Source organism: Nesoenas mayeri (genome assembly GCF_963082525.1).
Source record: "Nesoenas mayeri genome assembly, chromosome: 26".
Lineage (NCBI taxonomy): Eukaryota > Metazoa > Chordata > Aves > Columbiformes > Columbidae > Nesoenas > Nesoenas mayeri.
This window is the reverse complement of record NC_137552.1, coordinates 5,197,783-5,214,739: the sequence shown is the minus strand read 5'-3', so window position 1 is coordinate 5,214,739 and position 16,957 is coordinate 5,197,783. Positions and strand designations below refer to the sequence as shown.

The 16,957-nt window shown below is 60.2% G+C and overlaps 1 protein-coding gene across 2 annotated transcripts; it reads left to right on the top strand.

The window, feature by feature from the left end:
- Positions 1-887: 887 nt before the first annotated feature.
- STAT3 (signal transducer and activator of transcription 3) lies at positions 888-16,957 on the top strand. Of its 2 annotated transcripts, none has more exons than XM_080359795.1 (24): positions 888-984; positions 6,694-6,840; positions 7,546-7,690; positions 7,826-7,924; positions 8,320-8,415; positions 8,502-8,583; positions 8,982-9,076; positions 9,285-9,436; positions 10,307-10,465; positions 10,569-10,661; positions 11,378-11,437; positions 11,666-11,695; positions 11,826-11,919; positions 12,001-12,048; positions 12,485-12,568; positions 12,651-12,749; positions 12,861-12,996; positions 13,113-13,165; positions 13,254-13,348; positions 13,629-13,768; positions 14,520-14,732; positions 14,988-15,030; positions 15,356-15,468; positions 15,557-16,957. In XM_080359795.1, the coding sequence occupies exons 2-24, from the start codon at positions 6,713-6,715 to the stop codon at positions 15,610-15,612; spliced, it is 2,313 nt and encodes a 770-aa protein (XP_080215921.1). In that variant the 5' UTR covers positions 888-984; positions 6,694-6,712; the 3' UTR covers positions 15,613-16,957. The 2 variants fall into 2 exon arrangements, with proteins under 2 accessions (XP_080215921.1, XP_080215920.1); XM_080359794.1 differs by having other exon boundaries at positions 14,520-14,735.

Below are 16,957 nucleotides of genomic sequence, written 5' to 3'. Positions count from 1 at the left end.
GGTGGCAGGCGAGGGACACCCCGGTGCTGCTCGCTGGGCTGGGCCCTGCCCGCTGGGCACAGCCGCTCGTCCTGCGCCCCCGCGGCCGGGAGGCGGCTCTTGCTGACATAACCCAATATATAAACTTGCTTTTCTTCCAAAAAGTATTTCCCTTCTTATTGTCTAGTACATCCAGCCTGGCCCCGGGGCCCGTGACGGTGCCTGGGAAGAGCCTCCCCAGGGCGGTATGGCCACTGGAGCCGGTGCTCCCGTGTACCGGCCAGCCTGGCGTGGGCCCCCAGCCCGCGGGTCGCCTGCCCCGGACCCGGTTTTCACGCAGGGCCGGGACCGTTGGCATCGAGAGCGCGAAGCCCCGGGGCCCGGCCGGGCGCAGTGCGGGTGAGCATGGCCGGGCCCCCGGCTGCGTCCCGCCGAGCAGCACAACTAATAAAGTCTCTTTTCTAAACCACCAGCGTGGAGCCTGTTCATGGCAGCGGGGACCGGGGCGGGGAGACACCCCCGGGCGGGACCGGAGCCCGGCGCTCCACACGGGGGCGCTGCGGAGCGCAGCGGTGCTGCTGCCCCTTTAAGAGACGGTGGCGGCGGCCGCGGACCGCGCGCTGACGTCACGGCGCTGCCCGGAACTCAGCTGGGTTTCCCGCACGGCCGTTCCCGGCACTTGCCGCCCCCCCCGCCGCGCCGCCTCGCACCGCCCCCTCCCCAGCGCCGCCTCGCGGCGGGAGGCGGTACCGTCCGGGAACAGCCGCCACGGGCAACCCCCCCGCGCCGCCGCCGCCGTGACGAGCCGTGGAACGGCCGCGCTGATTGGCTGTCATGGCCCGACCCTCGCGGGGTAGCGGAAGCGCTGCTTCGCCATTGGCTGCGCTCGGCGTGACGTGCAGGGGCGGGGCCGCGCGGGCAGCAGGTTTCTCGTCACTCGGGCAGGACCGGCCGCGATCGCCGCCGGCACCGGGAGCCGCCGCCCCGCCCCGCCCGGGACCGCCGGTGAGCGCGGGGGACGGCCCGAGGGTCGGGGCTGTGGGTTCCGGGGGACTCGGTCGGTGCTGGGCCCCGGGGCTGGTTGACACCGGGAAGCCGGTGTCAGGGCCGCGGGTGCGCAGCCCCCGCCGCCCTCAGGGCTCGGTGCCGCGGCCTGAGGTGCCGGTGTCCCCGGGGCTGCCCGGGGGGGCCGGTGGGGCGGCCCGGGGCGGGGGGAACTCGGCTCGGCTGCTGGCGCCGCGGTGCCTCAGGCCCCCCCGGGAACGGCGCCCGCGGGGTGTCCGGTGTCCGGGGGCGGAGACGCCGCCCTCAGGGGGTCTTTCCGGGGAGACTTTCCCGGGGGCCGGCACCGCGGACACCCGGCGGTTTCGCTTTTGCTGGGACGCGGCAGCTCGTTGCCTGTGAACGGAGCCCCCAGCAGCAGGTGAGGGCAGCGCTCCGTGCTCCCGGGGAGCTGTAATTAGGGAGGGACTAATTAACGTAATTCTCTGCTCTTACAGTAAACGGGATTTCTTTCCTTCCTGCAGTTCCCAGCAGGTACAGAGCAAGGTCTTGCTGGGCAGGGGCAGCTCCTGAGAGCTGGAGAGCTGTCAAAGTGCTGTTGTGGTCCCGGTGCGCAGCCGGGTCTGTTGGTGCGCAGCCGGGTCTGTTGGTGGGCTGTGCCCACCCCACAACCTCCAGCAGAGTGCTCGAAGCCTAAATGGGCTTCTTGGAGAGGGAGAAGTGTCTGGACAGACAGGGCCAGAGGAGCTGCTGCTCGGTCTGGTTTCAGTGAGGATTGGGGGTGGGATCTCATGCGGTCCGTGCAGTTTGAGGGGTTTAACTGTAGGACCTTGGGCCGCGAATCCGAGGTTGCCCGAGCGAGGCTTTGGGACAGATGTTGATGCAGCCTGGAGTTTCCATGCTGATGAAATGACTTACAACTGAGAGCCTGCCCGGCCCTGGGCGGACCGAGGCTCGAAGACCCTGTTGGCATCTCTGGCAGAGCGGTGAGCTGGGGCTGCAGGGCTGTCCCAAGGTGGGGGTGACACCTGTGCCTGTTGGAAGGGCACGGCGGGCACTGGGGAGGGTCACCCCGCTCCAGAGAAGGTCCCGTCTGCATCTGTGGGACGCTGGCCCTGCTGTGATGACCCCATTCCCACCTTACAGGTGGTTGTTGTCACCGTCACTCCCCAGCGCAGCCTTGCCTGCTGTTTCCCCCAGATCTGGCCGGTGACAGGGACAGCAGGGGCATGTGGCATCCTCTGCCCCGCAGGGCTGAACATGTTACTGGCAGCTCCTGCAGCTGGAGTTACGTATTGGGATGGAGCCTGGGAAGCGGCTGAGCTGTGATGAGGAACAGCCAGCCGTGGTGTGGGGCTGAGCAGGGAACTCTGGGGCTTCGAGGTCACCCAGAGCCTCCCTCTGCCCTGTCACCTTCTCCTCTTTTTGCAAATCTCTGCATTGCTGGCGTGTTTTTCACCTCCAGGGCTGGCTTTGAAAACAAGAAGCGGAGCCAAGTTCTCCTAATAGCCCATTCAAAACTCGTGCTTGCATTTGCCTGGAGCAATTTCAGCCTGTGGATGGTTGTGTGGAAGTGGGGCAGCCTGGTACGGCTGTTTTTAGGAAAGCTGGGGCTCCCGTGAAGTGTTGTTGATGGCGTCTGTCACGGGTCGGTGATGCTCCCACTGGTGATAACTCTGTTAATGTGACCTGAGCAACGTTAGCAGTAATGGAGCTTCCTGCTGCTCGTGGCACTGCAGGGATGGGGAATGTCATGGTCCTTCCAAGACCCCTCCAGTGATGCCCCCCGGAGTCACTGCTGCTCGTTGTGGGGGCACAGATGAGGGGTATTCCCAGGAGCACCCCAGAAAGCAGCTGAAGGCAGTTTGGGGGCTGCTCTCGTGGCAGGAGCCCCATTTTGAATAAGGCTGTTGGAGTGTACAGAGCTCACTCTTGTGCTCTGCCCTTGCTGTGGAGCTAAAGAAAGATGAACTTTACCTCTCGAGCTACTTTTAGCAGCTTCTGTCGGAGCTCTGGACAGCGTGTTTGCCCCTGGGCTTGCGTCACGTCGTTCTTGGCCCTGGCCACATTGGTTGCTCCCTGGCTCCGTTCCAGAGGCGGGAGGGGAGGCGAAACCGCAGGGACGGGCAAGCCCAGAAGAATCGGAAAGGTTCAACCCTCAGATCTCTAAACCTCAGCAAGGGAGGCTTCCCTGTGGCAGGGCTGGGCTGGGAGAGGCTCCTGCGTGGGGTTTTGGGGCTGAGAAGATCAGAGCTTTGCCAGCACTGGTGACAGTGGCGGTGAGGAGTGTCACAGGGACCCTTTCCCTCGGGGACGGTTGGTGCTTCAGGCTGCCTGGCTGCTTATCGTTGGTGCTGAAGGAGCAACGTCTCCTCCCAGCCCTTTGGGAGGGAGAGGAGGCTTTTCCCAGCTGGTCCTGCCTTCCTCCATCCTCCCAACTCCGCCGAGGGGCAGGTGGTCTCTGTCACAGATCTCCTTGATCGGGGCTGGGTACGCTCCTGTCACTCGCTGCAGCAGAGCAGTCTCTGTTGGTGTGAGCCTGCATTCCAGCCAAACTTATCTCGAGGCTCTTCCCTTCTCCCTGCTCTTGCGGTGGAGCATGGAGGGTTTTCCAGGTCAGGTTCTGGGTCTAAAAACTCGCTGTGATCTGCTGTGAGATCCTCGAGGTGAGAACTGGAGGCAGCGGCGACACGGAGCAGAGAACGTGTCCAACCCTGGGGCTCGTGCATCTGCTCGGCAGCGACTTCCTTGTCTCCCCCGGCTGTTTGCCTCTCCGGGAGCTGCCTGCGGTGGGAGCTGCTCGTGTTCTGCTGCCCGCTAGTTCTGTTTTTCAGGGATCGGTGCGGCTGTGCGCGGTGCTGGGGCCCCGACGGGGCATCGGCTTCCTGCGGCCGCCGAGCATGCGCTGCAGGGGCCCAGGAGCACAGGCTGCCGCGGTGGCTCGTCCTGCGGCTGTTTGGGGCAGTGAGAAGTGGCCAATTCCCCTCCAAATGTTGCTGCTGGGGCTTTGCCTTTGGCATTTTGGTGCTCTGCACCGTGAGGCTCTGGTACTGCCGTGAAATACCCGGGTTGTGTCTTTCTTGTGGAAGATCTTAGAATCATTTTGGTTGGAAAAGCCCGTCAAGCTCATTGAGTCCAGCTGATCCCCCACCCCTGTCCCTGCCCCATGTCCTGAGAACCTCATGTCCGTCTGTCCAGCCCTCCAGGGATGGTGACTCCAGCACTGCCCTGGGCAGCCTGTTCCAATGCCCCACAGCCCTTTGGGGAAGAAATTGTTCCTAAATCCAACCTCAACCTCCCCTGGCGCAACTTGAGGCCGTTTCCTCTGCTCCTGGCGCTTGTTCCTGGGGAGCAGAGCCCGACCCCCCTGGCTCCAAGCTCCTTTCAGGCAGTTCAGAGATCAGAAGGTCTCCCCTCAGCTCCTGTTCTCCAGCTGAACCCCCACGTCCCTCAGCCGCTCCCATCACACTTGTGCTCCAGCCCCTCACCAGCTCCGTTCCCTTCTCTCCACTCGCTTCAGCACCTCAAGGGCTTTTTTGGTGTGAGGGGCCCAAAACTGCCCCCAGGATTTGAGGTTTGACCTCTGCAGTGCCCAGCACAGGAGGACAATCGCTGCCATGGTCCTACTGGCCACACCAGTGCTATCGGTTCCAAACAGGCTGGTGAAGCGCCCCCATATGCTGGGCCACTGTCATGGTGCCACAATAGGAAATGCCGTGGGTAGAGTTCACTGGGGTTCTGGTGGCTTGTAGGTGTTCAGCTCTTTCCCATGGCCCGTATCTGTTGTTTTTTCGCCCCAGAGGCGGCACGGCGCTGTTCACGCCTCCGAGAGCGAGCGAGAAGGGCTGTGAGCACCCTGCAGCTACTGTGTGGGGGCAGAGCTGCCCACGCTGCTGCAGCCAGACAGACAGACAGCAGCAAAGAGCCCAATCCCCTGCACAGCGGAGGCTCTGATGTGTTCCCTGTTCTTCACCACAACCTGATGGCCCAGCTGTTTATGTTCGGCAACCACAGAGAGCGAAAGCTCTGGGGTCGCAATGACCCCGTCGCATCAAGCCACGGCGCTTACTCCGGGGTTGAAGGAGCGTCTGTTGTTTACAGGCTCCTGCACAGCCAGCGTCTCTCTGTCTTTTGTCCCTTTCACTTCTTGCTCCATTGAAAACGGGCTCGGTTCACGTGGTCACCCCGGACGATTGCACCAGAGGGTTGTTGTTCAAGGTGAATGTCTTTGGGGCTGTTCAATGCTGTGAAATTCTAAAGGACTCTTTAACCCTGTGTCAGGTGCCAGCGTCTGTCTCCCCGCTGTGTGTCCGTCCATGGCAGGGTGTTCCCCCTTTCTCTTCTCTTACAAAAAACATCCACAAAACCAGGGAAGGAGTCAGGTGCAGCAAACATCAGAAGAACATGATCCTTCTTGTGCTTCTGGGAATCCGCACAAGCACCCTGGTGTTGTCCCCAGCTGAGTTGTCCCCAGCAAGGTCCAAAACTCCTGCCTGACGCGTGCCCAGGGAAGTCTTATTGCCGTTAAAGCTTCATCAATATCTGTCCTGCCTAATGAGATCCTGCCTGGCTCCTGCACGGAGCAGCTGCGCTCGCTGCAGCGCTGGGTGTGCTCTTGGTGTCTTTGCCGGCTCCCAGCCCATCCGGAGCCCAGAGCAGAGCTGCTGACTCTTTGGAGGGGCGTAAATCCCACCTGGAGAGGTGGCAATCCCACCTGGAGGGGCGGCACAGCCTATTCCTCCCCTCTGCGTCCTCGCTGAGCGAGGCTCTGCGCACCGGGTGCTGCTCTGCACCGGCCACTTCTCACCCCTTGGCACCTCCTGGGGTGTTCGCTGTGATTTTTTTGCCTTTGCTTTGCTCCGTGGGGCTGCCCCCGGCACGGTTTGCTGTGGCAGTGCCCTGATCGGAGCCCGGGGCTCATGGCCGGTGCCAGCCCCTTATCTGCATCCCCATGACCCAGCTGGCGCATCCCTTGCTGCAGTGACCTTTGGGATGTGCAAACAGCTTTCTGCAGGGCGGTGATGTTTTGCTCTGTGCCTTCTCTTCCTGAGCGCAGCTCGCCGTCCCCTCCTTATCCTTAGCTCCATTTCCATCCATGCACGAGGCGCTAAGTCGAAAATTGCTCCTTCCTTGTTTCTGTTGTTTCCTGGCAGTCTCCGCCTTCTGCACTTACTGTAAGCTCTGCAGATCCTTCCCTGCCTCCCGGAGCGGACAGGCACGTGTGCCTGGAAGACGCCGGCACCAGATTAAAGCTGTGTACCTATCGCTGGTCGCCTGCGTGCCCCAAATCCCTCTTTCCCCCCATGGCAAGAAGGTGGGAAAGCTTTGGGAAACGGTGCCTCTCTCCAGGAGAAAGCTTTGCCGAAGGCAGGCGGCTCCCATGCAGGGAAGCTCAGTGCTCGCCAGGTTGAAGCTCAGCTTATAAAGCTGAGCCCAAAGCCACTTTCTGTGTGCTCGGGGAGCTCCTGCGTGGGTCTGGAGGTTTTGGTGACGTTAGGAGCTGCCTATGATGTAACTTTTACCCCTGGGCTGAATCTGCAGCATGAGGAACAGCATGGAGTGATGCTTTAGAGCTATGAAAATGAGGAGGGGTCTCCGAGTGGCCCTGGTTCTGGCCCCATAAGCCCCTCCAAAAGTGGGGCAGTGCTCAGGGCTTGGTCCTGCTGGGCTCTGGGTGCCAGTGGTGAGCAGGCTGTGTGTCTGTCCCGGCAGGTCTCCGGAGCTGGCCAGCATGGCGCAGTGGAACCAGCTGCAGCAGCTCGACACGCGGTACCTGGAGCAGCTCCACCAGCTCTACAGCGACAGCTTCCCCATGGAGCTGCGGCAGTTCCTGGCCCCATGGATTGAGAGCCAGGACTGGTAAGGGCTTTGGGAAACGCCAGCACGGGGACTTCACTGCAGCAGGGCTGGAGGAGCTTTGCTGCTTTCCCTCAGCTCCTGGCGTGGCAGGATTTGTCCCTGAGGCTTGTGTGGGGCTCTGTGTGTGGTGTCAGACCCTGAGTTGGGAGAAGGGGGAGCTCCAAAGCAGAGATGTCCCCATCCAGGGCTGACTTACACTGGCCTCTTGTAAACGAGGTTGAGTCATAGAATAGAACCATAGAATCACGGAACACTTTGGGTTGAAGGACCTTCCCAGCTCCCCCAGTGCCCCCCCTGCCATGACAGGGACATTGTCACCAGCTCAGGGTGCTCAGAGCCCCGTCCAGCCTGGCCTGGGGTGTCTCAGGGATGGTTCATCCACCACCTCTCTGGCCAACCTGGGCCAGGCTCTCACCACCCTCAGGGTCAACAATTCCTTCCTTGTGTCCAGCCTGAATCTCTCTCCTTTAGCTTAAAACCATCACCCCTTGTCCTATCACAACAGGCCCTGCTCAGAAGTCTGTCCCCATCTTTCTTATTGGCCCCTTTTAAGCGCTGGAAGGCAAAGGCTTGCTCCAGCCCTTGCTCTGGAGCAGGTTAGGAAGATGCCAGGGTGTTTAACTGCACAGGGATGGTGGGTGTGAGCAGAGCCGCCCCGCGCTGTCCCCGGGCCGGGCACCCAGGGCTCTGCCCTCCCTCCCGCAGGGCCTATGCGGCCAGCAAGGAGTCCCACGCCACGCTGGTCTTCCACAACCTGCTGGGAGAGATCGACCAGCAGTACAGCCGCTTTCTGCAGGAGTCCAACGTCTTGTACCAGCACAACCTGCGCCGCATCAAGCAGTTCCTGCAGGTGAGGGGGGAAGAGCTGGTCTGGCGTGGGGGAAGCCAGTGCCTCGGCACAGCTCAGGGCCCGCAGCCTTAAATGATGCGGAGATCCGGGAGTTACGCTGTGCGTGCTCACCTTGGGGGTCTGAACCTTTTACAGAGCAGGTACTTGGAGAAGCCGATGGAAATAGCCCGCATCGTGGCTCGCTGCCTGTGGGAAGAGTCGCGGCTTCTCCAGACGGCTGCTACCGCAGCGCAGGTCAGTGCCTGGGGTGTCTTGGGGCCACTGTCCTGTACTTGATGGTGTCAGGAAGCTCCAGCACAGAGCTCCCCACTTGCTCCGTTTGGTACCAGTAGCTGTTTTGTGCTGGGGGATGCTCCAGCTGTGGAGCTGAGCGCTTCTGCTTGCCCGGGCACTCCCCGCCTGGGGTGGCCGTTTGCTTTGTGCATCTGTCTGTCCTCTCACCTGGGACGTGTCCCCCACTCTGCACCGTACTGCGCAGCCCTGGAGCTAACGCTGCATGGAGCAGCTGGGCGCTCGGGCTTCTCTTAGCGAGGGGGTGAAGTCCCTTCCTGCAAAACCTCCTCGGGTTGTGTGGGGGAGTGTCCCTGGGTCGTGGCTCTGATCTAATGCCCTCCTTGTCCCCTCTGCAGCAAGGAGGACAGGCAACACATCCAACAGCAGCTGTGGTGACGGAAAAGCAGCAGATGCTGGAGCAGCATCTGCAGGATGTGAGGAAGAGGGTGCAGGTAGGTGTGTGCTGCATGGGCACTTTCTCTGTTCCCCACCTCAGTGCTTTAGTGCTTTGAATAATTCCACATCTCCTGCCTTGCAGGATCTGGAGCAGAAGATGAAAGTGGTTGAGAATCTCCAGGATGACTTTGATTTTAACTACAAGACTTTGAAAAGCCAAGGAGGTAATGGAAACTCATTAGCAGCTGGCAAACCAAAGTGTGTTCCTGCAAGGAATCTTGCTGGAGGGCACGTTCCAGCCCTCCCGGTGCCTCCTCTCTGAGCAAGAAGGGTGGCTTAGGCTCAGGGCTTTTGCATGGCAATTAGAGAAACCTCCTCTTTTGTTTCTTCAACCAACACTGCCTCCAGGGGAGCTGACCTGGAGCTCTGCCTGGGAGCAGAGAGGTGGCATCTGGAGGTGACATTGGAAAGCCAGCAAGTTGCTTGGAAGCTGTGTGGGACGCTTAGCTATCCATGGCTTTCTAGGGCCCCTGTTGCTTTGCAGTGGAAGTTTTTTGTGTGACGCTTGGGAAGGCAGAAGAGTCCGTGCGCTTGGCTGAAGCTTTTTCCCCTCTCTGCACAGACATGCAGGATCTGAATGGAAACAACCAGTCAGTGACCCGGCAGAAGATGCAGCAGCTGGAGCAGATGCTGACGGCGCTGGACCAAATGCGAAGGGTACGTCGTGCAGCTGGTTCTCCAGATCCCCTGGAGTGCAGCGCTGCCCTTTTTCTGGGGTATGAATTTGGTGTTTCTTTGTGGCGAAAACTGAGGGCAGCGCTGGGAACGCAGCCCTGGGTGACTTCTGTCTTGTCTGTGAATGTGAATCTTGCAGATCTTGGAAGGAGTCAGAGGGTGGTGAAGGTTCTGCTGTCTTTTTTGGCAGGGGATTGTGAGCGAGCTGGCTGGGCTACTCTCAGCCATGGAGTACGTGCAGAAGATGCTGGCAGACGAGGAGCTGGCAGACTGGAAGAGACGGCAACAGATCGCCTGCATTGGCGGCCCACCCAATATCTGCTTAGACCGGCTGGAGAACTGGTAGGAGCTGGTTGGGGGTGAATCAGTCACTGGAGAGGTGGAATTCAAACACCTGCAGTGGAAATGAGCTCTTGGCCTCTGGAAGGACAGGGAGTTACTGGAGAGAGTCCAGTGGAGGGACACAAAGATGCTGAGGGGTCTGGTGAGAAAAGGCTGAGAGAGATGGGGCTGTTGAGGTGGAGAAGAGAAGCTGAGGGATGTGATCAATTGGATCAATATCTCAGGGTGGGTGTCAGGGGATGGACCAGACTCTGTTCAGTGGTGCCCAGCGCCAGGGTGAGGGGCAACGGGCACAGACTGAAACACAGGAGGCTCCATCTGCACACGAGGAGAAACTTGTGTCCTTTGTGGTGCCAGAGCCTGGCCCAGGCTGCCCAGAGCAGGTGTGGAGTCTCCTTCTCTGAGACATTCAAACCCCTGGGATCCTGTGTGATCTGCTCTGTGACCCTGTGTGAGCAGGGCTGGGGATCTACAGGGGTCCCTCCAACACAACTGCCCTGTGATTCTGTGAAATATCCTTGCAAAGTGACTTTTCTTATGCCCACACGTGTAGATACAATCCACTAGTCGAACTGATCCTCCGTAGCGGGTGCCAGTGCTGGGGTGGTCAGCCCCAGCCTGGGGGATTTTAAGGCTGCTGTGGGAAGGTCTTGGTGTGTCTCTGCACAACTTGGGCACCTGCAGGTTTCTTTTCTAATGCAGCCCTAGAGAAATGCACTGAGCCGGGAGCCAAAGACTGGCTCTTGATATGTGTTCTCGATATGGAGAACGTCTTCCTCCGCATGAGAGAGGGTAAAGGAGCATTTTGCAGGCTGGGACTGTGCAGGGCTCGGCAGCTGGAGCTGACACCGGTTCTTCCTGCTCCCCTAGGATAACCTCTCTTGCCGAATCGCAGCTACAGACCCGGCAGCAGATCAAGAAATTGGAAGAACTGCAGCAAAAAGTGTCCTACAAGGGTGACCCCATTGTCCAACACCGGCCCATGCTGGAGGAGCGGATCGTGGAGCTGTTCAGGAACCTGATGAAGAGGTGCTGAGGGGGCTCCGGGCTGTCCCCTGGTCGCCGGCAGTGGCCGGGGGGGTATGCAGGGCTGGGCCTGGGATTTGACTGTGTTTTCTGTCTTTCCCCGCAGCGCTTTTGTCGTGGAGAGGCAGCCCTGCATGCCCATGCACCCCGACCGGCCCCTGGTCATCAAAACCGGTGTGCAGTTCACCACCAAAGTCAGGTGCGTCGCAGGCCCCTGCAGCCCCGCTGGGGTTTCAGAGACACGGAGACGAGGTTCTCAGTGATGGGGGTCAGTGCCAGGGTTGGGTTCATGGTTGGACTCGATGAGCTTGAGGGTCTTTTCCAACCGAAATGATTCAATGAAGGAGTGACTCAGTGCGGGGCTGGCGGCCGCTGGCTGGGGCTCGGCTGCGTTCCTGGCGGCAGCCGCGGTTCTGGTAAATCCCGCCGCGGGGGCGGGCGGCAGAAAGCATCAGCGTGTCCCTGGCCGGCTGCCTCTCAGCTGTCCCGTGTTCCCTGCCAGGCGCTGCGGAGAGGGGCTGCTCCAACACCGGGCTCTGCCTGGAGCTTCTTCACCAGCTCCCAGCTGTGTCCCCGTTGTCCCCGTGGCATGTGGCAGCAGCTGGGAGCGTGGAGGGTGTTTGTTCAGAGCAGATGTCTCTGTGGTTTGGGCAGCCAAAAGGAAGCTGTCCCAGGGGTCTCAAGGGAGCAGCGGTGCTGGGGACAGGTGTTGGGGTGACATGTCACAGCCTGGCGTGCAGAGGGCTCAGGGATGCTGGAGGAGCTGGGCGATGAACCGTAGTGCTGCTTTCTGGGGCACACACACGACACTGCTGTGCATCCAGCTGTTCTGCAGTCTGTGCCAGATGTTGCGTCGATCTGGAGTTGTTCGGGTGTGCAGGATGTTCACGCTCACACTCTGCTGACTCCTTGCAGGTTGTTGGTCAAGTTTCCAGAGCTGAATTATCAGCTGAAAATTAAAGTCTGCATTGACAAGTGAGTTCTGTGCTCCGAGCTGGGTGGGGTTACTGGAGCGGGAGGTTGTTCAGGCTCCATCCCTGCACCAAGGACCGGTGTTGCACATGGTAGAAGGGTCACAAACCACAAGGGTTTGTTCCCATGTGGAGGGACAGCCAGGGGGGCTGTGGGACTCAATATCCAGCCTGTCTGCATCAGGGTGGCAGGGCCATGGCCATGACCAAGTGTCCATCTCCTCTTTCCTAGGGACTCTGGGGATGTTGCAGCACTTCGGGGGTAAGTGCAATGTTTTGGTTTCAGTTTTGTTTTTATTTCCTCTCACTTCTGCTTTTAACCCTGGCAAAAGTCCTACTGCACGTTTGCTCTGAGGGCCCTGTCAGCCCCGCCGCGCCTTTCCTCTTTCCAGGTCGCGGAAGTTTAACATCCTGGGGACGAACACGAAGGTCATGAACATGGAAGAGTCCAACAACGGGAGCCTCTCAGCGGAGTTCAAGCACCTGGTAGGTACCGTGAGCTCTGGGGCTGCTCCTGTCGGTGCCGTGCGTCGCAGTGTTGCTTCAGCATGTTCCTTCTCTCGGCAGACCCTGCGGGAGCAGCGCTGCGGTAATGGAGGCAGAGCCAACTGTGATGTAAGTGCTGGGTGTGAGAGCCCTTTGCTGGCAGCTCTGCTCCTTGTCTTGCTCCTTGTTGAGCAGCTGAACCACAGGGGGGAAACAGGAGCTGTGTACTGAGAGGGACCAGCCCTTTCCACCTGCACCTGAGCAGCAGCGCTGGGCCCAATCATAGAATCACAGAATCATTTTGGTTGGAAAAACCCCTCAAGCTCATCGAGTCCAACCGTTCCCCCACCCCTGTCCCTGCCCCATGTCCCTGAGAACCTCATGTCCATCTGTCCAACCCTCCAGGGCTGGTGACTCCAGCACTGCCCTGGGCAGTCTGTTCCAATGCCCCACAGCTCTTTGGGGAAGAAATTGTTCCCCAGATCCAACCTCAACCTCCCCTGGCTGTGTGTCAGGCTGAGAGCAGGTGTCTCCTACGTGCTTATCACATCCTCTTCCATCCTAGGCCTCGCTGATAGTCACCGAGGAGCTGCATCTCATCACCTTTGAGACAGAGGTGTATCACCAGGGGCTGAAGATTGACCTGGAGGTGAGCCGTGGGATTCTGCCTCTTGTTGCTGTGGGTCAGGGTGCAGAGGAGCCCTGGGAGATGTCACGTCCTGTCTTTGCAGACGCACTCGCTGCCTGTGGTGGTCATCTCCAACATCTGCCAGATGCCCAACGCCTGGGCGTCCATCCTGTGGTACAACATGCTGACCAACAACCCCAAGGTAGAGCCCGGCTGGCAGGGCAGCACTGCAGGCTTTGGGACCGGAGTGGGGCTGCACCTGGTCCTGTTTCTGTCTCGTGTCTTGCTCAGGGTTGTGTTTTCTCTTGTGTAGAACGTGAACTTCTTCACCAAGCCCCCCATTGGCACCTGGGACCAGGTGGCAGAGGTGCTGAGCTGGCAGTTCTCCTCCACCACAAAACGTGGCCTCAGCATCGAGCAGCTGACAACGCTGGCAGAAAAACTTCTGGGTAAGCCAGCGCGGGTGTCCTGGCTCTCCCTGCTGTCCCTTGGGCTGTTCCTGCCAGTGCTGCCTTTGGAAGAACATCTCTGTCTCAATGTTGACACTCCTGTTCTTCTCCGCCAGGGCCTGGTGTGAATTACTCCGGCTGTCAGATCACTTGGGCCAAGTTCTGCAAGGTAGAGCTCCCTCTCTTCCCCGAGTGCTTTCCCTTGGCTGTTCCCTTCTTCCAAACCACGCTCACAGCTTCTCTGCCCGCTTCTTCAGGAGAACATGGCTGGCAAAGGCTTCTCTTTCTGGGTCTGGCTGGACAACATCATTGACCTGGTGAAAAAGTACATCCTGGCGCTGTGGAACGAAGGGTGAGCTTGGCCAGTGCCGGTCCAGAGACCTGTGGTTGAGCTGGGCCCTGGGAGGGGTCCCATAAACCCTGTCCTGATGCCTTGTCTGGGTGCAGGTGGCCTCTTCCAGGATGCTTTTTGTGTCCAGGCTCTGTTGGCTGGTTCAGAGTGCAAACCCACTTGGGAATCCCTAAATGTTCTTGCCCAGGTCCGGCTGCTGCCTGACGCTGGTGGAGTTCATGTCCTGGAACAGCTGCCCTGGCATCCTGTCCCACTTGCTCTCCTCTCTTCTGACACCCAGGTACATCATGGGGTTCATCAGCAAGGAGCGGGAACGAGCCATCCTGAGCACCAAACCACCGGGAACCTTCCTGCTGCGCTTCAGTGAGAGCAGCAAGGAAGGCGGCATCACCTTCACGTGGGTGGAGAAGGACATTAGTGGTACGTTGCTTTCCCCACGGGTGCGGTGCCTCGCTCAGCCGGCGTTCCTGGCTCCGAAGGGGGCTTGAAACCCCGTGATGAGACGTTTCACAGAATGCCAGGGTGTTCTGGGCTTGCAGGGACCCCTGTAGATCCCCAGCCCTGCTCACGCAGGGTCCCAGAGCAGATCACACAGGTGGGTCCAGGGGGTTTGAATGTCTCAGAGCAGGAGACTCCACAGCCGCTCTGGGCAGCCTGGGCCAGGCTCTGGCACCGCAAAGGGAAGAAGTTTCTCCTCGTGTTCAGATGGAGCCTCCTGTGTTTCAGTCTGTGCCCGTTGCCCCTCACCCTGGCGTTGGGCACCATGAACAGAGTCTGGTCCATCCTCTGACACCCACCCTGAGATATTGATCCATTGATCAGATCCCTCTCTGCTTCTCTTCTCCAGCTGAGCAGCCCCAGCTCTCTCAGCCTTTCCTCATCACAAATATTGTCCAGACCCCTCAGCATCTTTGTCCTTGTCCTGACAAGCCCTGTCCCTGGGTTAGATCTTTGAGCCTGGGTGCCCTTTGCTGGTCTCTGCCTCCTGGGTGCCCCTGCCCATGTGCTGCAGTTTTCTGTGGCCCTGAAGCCACCTGCCCAGTCCTTGTCCTGCCCCACAGTCTGTGGGGAGCCTGCTGGGGCTGATCACAGCACCACGCCTTGTCCCTGCCGCTCCGGGCGTGTTTGAGGAATGCAGGCGTCTTCCCTGTGTGAAATTCTCCTTGTACAGGGAAGACCCAGATCCAGTCTGTGGAACCTTACACCAAGCAGCAGCTGAACAACATGTCATTCGCCGAGATCATCATGGGCTACAAAATCATGGACGCCACCAACATCCTGGTGTCACCCCTGGTGTACCTGTACCCGGACATCCCCAAGGAGGAGGCGTTTGGGAAGTACTGCCGCTCCGAGAGCCAGGAGCACTCGGAAGCCACCGACTCAGGTAGTTGTTGACTTTCTGCGCTCCCATGCGGCGGGTGGCTCCAGGGACACTTCTGGTGGAAGAGCTGTCCCCGGCTGGGGTCCCGTGTCCCCGGCTGGGGTCCCGTGTCCCCGGCTGGGGTCCCGTGTCCCCGGCTGGGGTCCCGTGTCCCCAGAGGGCACAGCTGCAACGTGGGACCAGTGGGGGGGTCCCCGGGTGGGCGCTGGGGCCAGCAGCGTTCCTCCTCCAGTGACGAGGCTGCTCGTTCCTCTGCAGGTGCTGCTCCGTATCTGAAGACCAAGTTCATCTGTGTCACCCCGTGAGTGTTTCTGGGGTGTCTGTGAGCGTTGTGGGGGGGGAATTTGTGTGCTCAGCCTCATCCGAGCGAGGGGGGTTCCTTCCTGGTGCCGTGAGGCTCCCAGTGCGGGCAGCGGGGACGGCGGGGGCTGAGCCAGGCTCTGGTTCACTGCCCAACCCGCCGGCCCCAGCTTCCCCTCCCGCGGCCCCTTTCCTCTGGAGAGCGCTGGGACCGGCTGTGCCGAGCCCTGGGGCCCGGCGGGGGGAGAGGGGGTGTCGGAGAGCCCAGGCCAGGCCCTGATCCCGAGCTTTCTGTGCTCTTCTTCTCCCCTTCCTCCCTCTGACAGCACCTCCTTCAGCAACACCATCGACCTGCCCATGTCCCCGCGCACCCTGGACTCGCTCATGCAGTTTGGCAACAGCAGCGAGGGAGCGGAGGCCAACGCCGGGGGGCAGTTTGGTGAGTCGGGGGGGGACGCAGCACCCGGGGGGGCTCCTGGCTGTGGGCACACACGGGCCCCGTAACCCCCGGCCGTGTCTCCCTGCAGAGTCGCTGACGTTTGACATGGAGATGACCCCCGAGTGCGCTTCTTCACCCATGTGAGCTGCTGCCCCAGCGCTCACAGGGCCCCCCCCAGGACTCAGAGTTCCCACCTCCGCTGACCCCCCCCAGTCTCGCCCTGCTCGGTCACGGCTGTTCTGGCTGTTCCTCGGGAGGAGCTGGGGACTGAGGTCCTTGTCACCAATTCCTTGTTTGACCCAGATGTCTCTTTGTGGGGGAGGGGGGACTGAACCTTTTTCTATTTCCTTCCATAACAGATTTTTATGATTATTTTGCTCATTCAAGTGCCTATTAGCCTCCGATCGTCGTTACAAATGCTTCTGCAGCCCCAGCCCCGCTGTCTAAAGCTGTTTTTCTGACTGCCAGAGTCCAAAAGCTCTTGAAGATCTTAGGAGCCTGGATTCACTTCCAGGCTCCGCAGAGGCGATCGGCCGGTCCCTGCAGCCCTCCCAAACCTCATGGAGGTCTCTCCTCTGCGCACTTTTGTCCCCAAATTTGGTGAGGAGAACCAGCACGGGGCTCGGAGCTTCTGCTGGTCACAGGGAGCTTTGGTGGCCGCCCTGTGTTTGCCACCGACTTCCTGCTCCGGGCAGCGGGATCCTGCTGGCTCCAGCAGCCCCGGTGCTGCTGCTGGGACAACTGGTTTCCCCGCAGTGCAGAGGCTGCCCTGGGGCAGGACGTGTCCCAACACCAGCGCGGGCTTGTGAACATGCAGCGTGTGCACCTGGGGTCTGTTTTTGGGACCTGGGTGTGAACACAGAGGCTGCTCTGACCGCAGTCTCCCCGTGGCCGGATTGCAGCTGTGTTCCCCTTGCCCTGCCGAATTAGAGCCGCTGGACCACCGGGGGAGGGCGGGGGGCTGCGGGATCCAACGTGACCAGCGGGGGCCTGGCCCTTTCCCTCCCATGGGGCTTCTGATGTCCCGGGCAGTGGGTTTGCAGCTTCTTGGGGGCTTCATGTGGCATTTTTGTTGAAGGTCGGTTGTCGCTGTTAAGGTAGGAGGTGGCAAGAGTTGAAGGGAGCAGGATGGATGTAGAGAGAGGGCGTTACCAAGGGCGAGTTTCCTTGCTCGAGGGGTCGAGGAAAGGTGGATGCTGTGCTGGCCGGTGCTTGTGGGTCTGTATTTACCCTCCTGCCCTTTCCACGCAGTGGGTGTGCACAGGACAGGGAGAGGCCAAGGGACAGGATGGCCCTTGGAAGCTGGGATGTGCTCAGAGGGGATGGGGACCGTGCCCCTCGCTCGCCCCGCGCAGCCCCTTCCAGCCACAGTCGCCGTAGCCCCGGGCAACCTTCGATACTGTAAAAAAGTTTTATTTTTTTGTATATTTTATTGCTGTATCTACAGGCTTTAAACTTTCTCCGAAATAAAGGCTCTGAAGCGACGTGG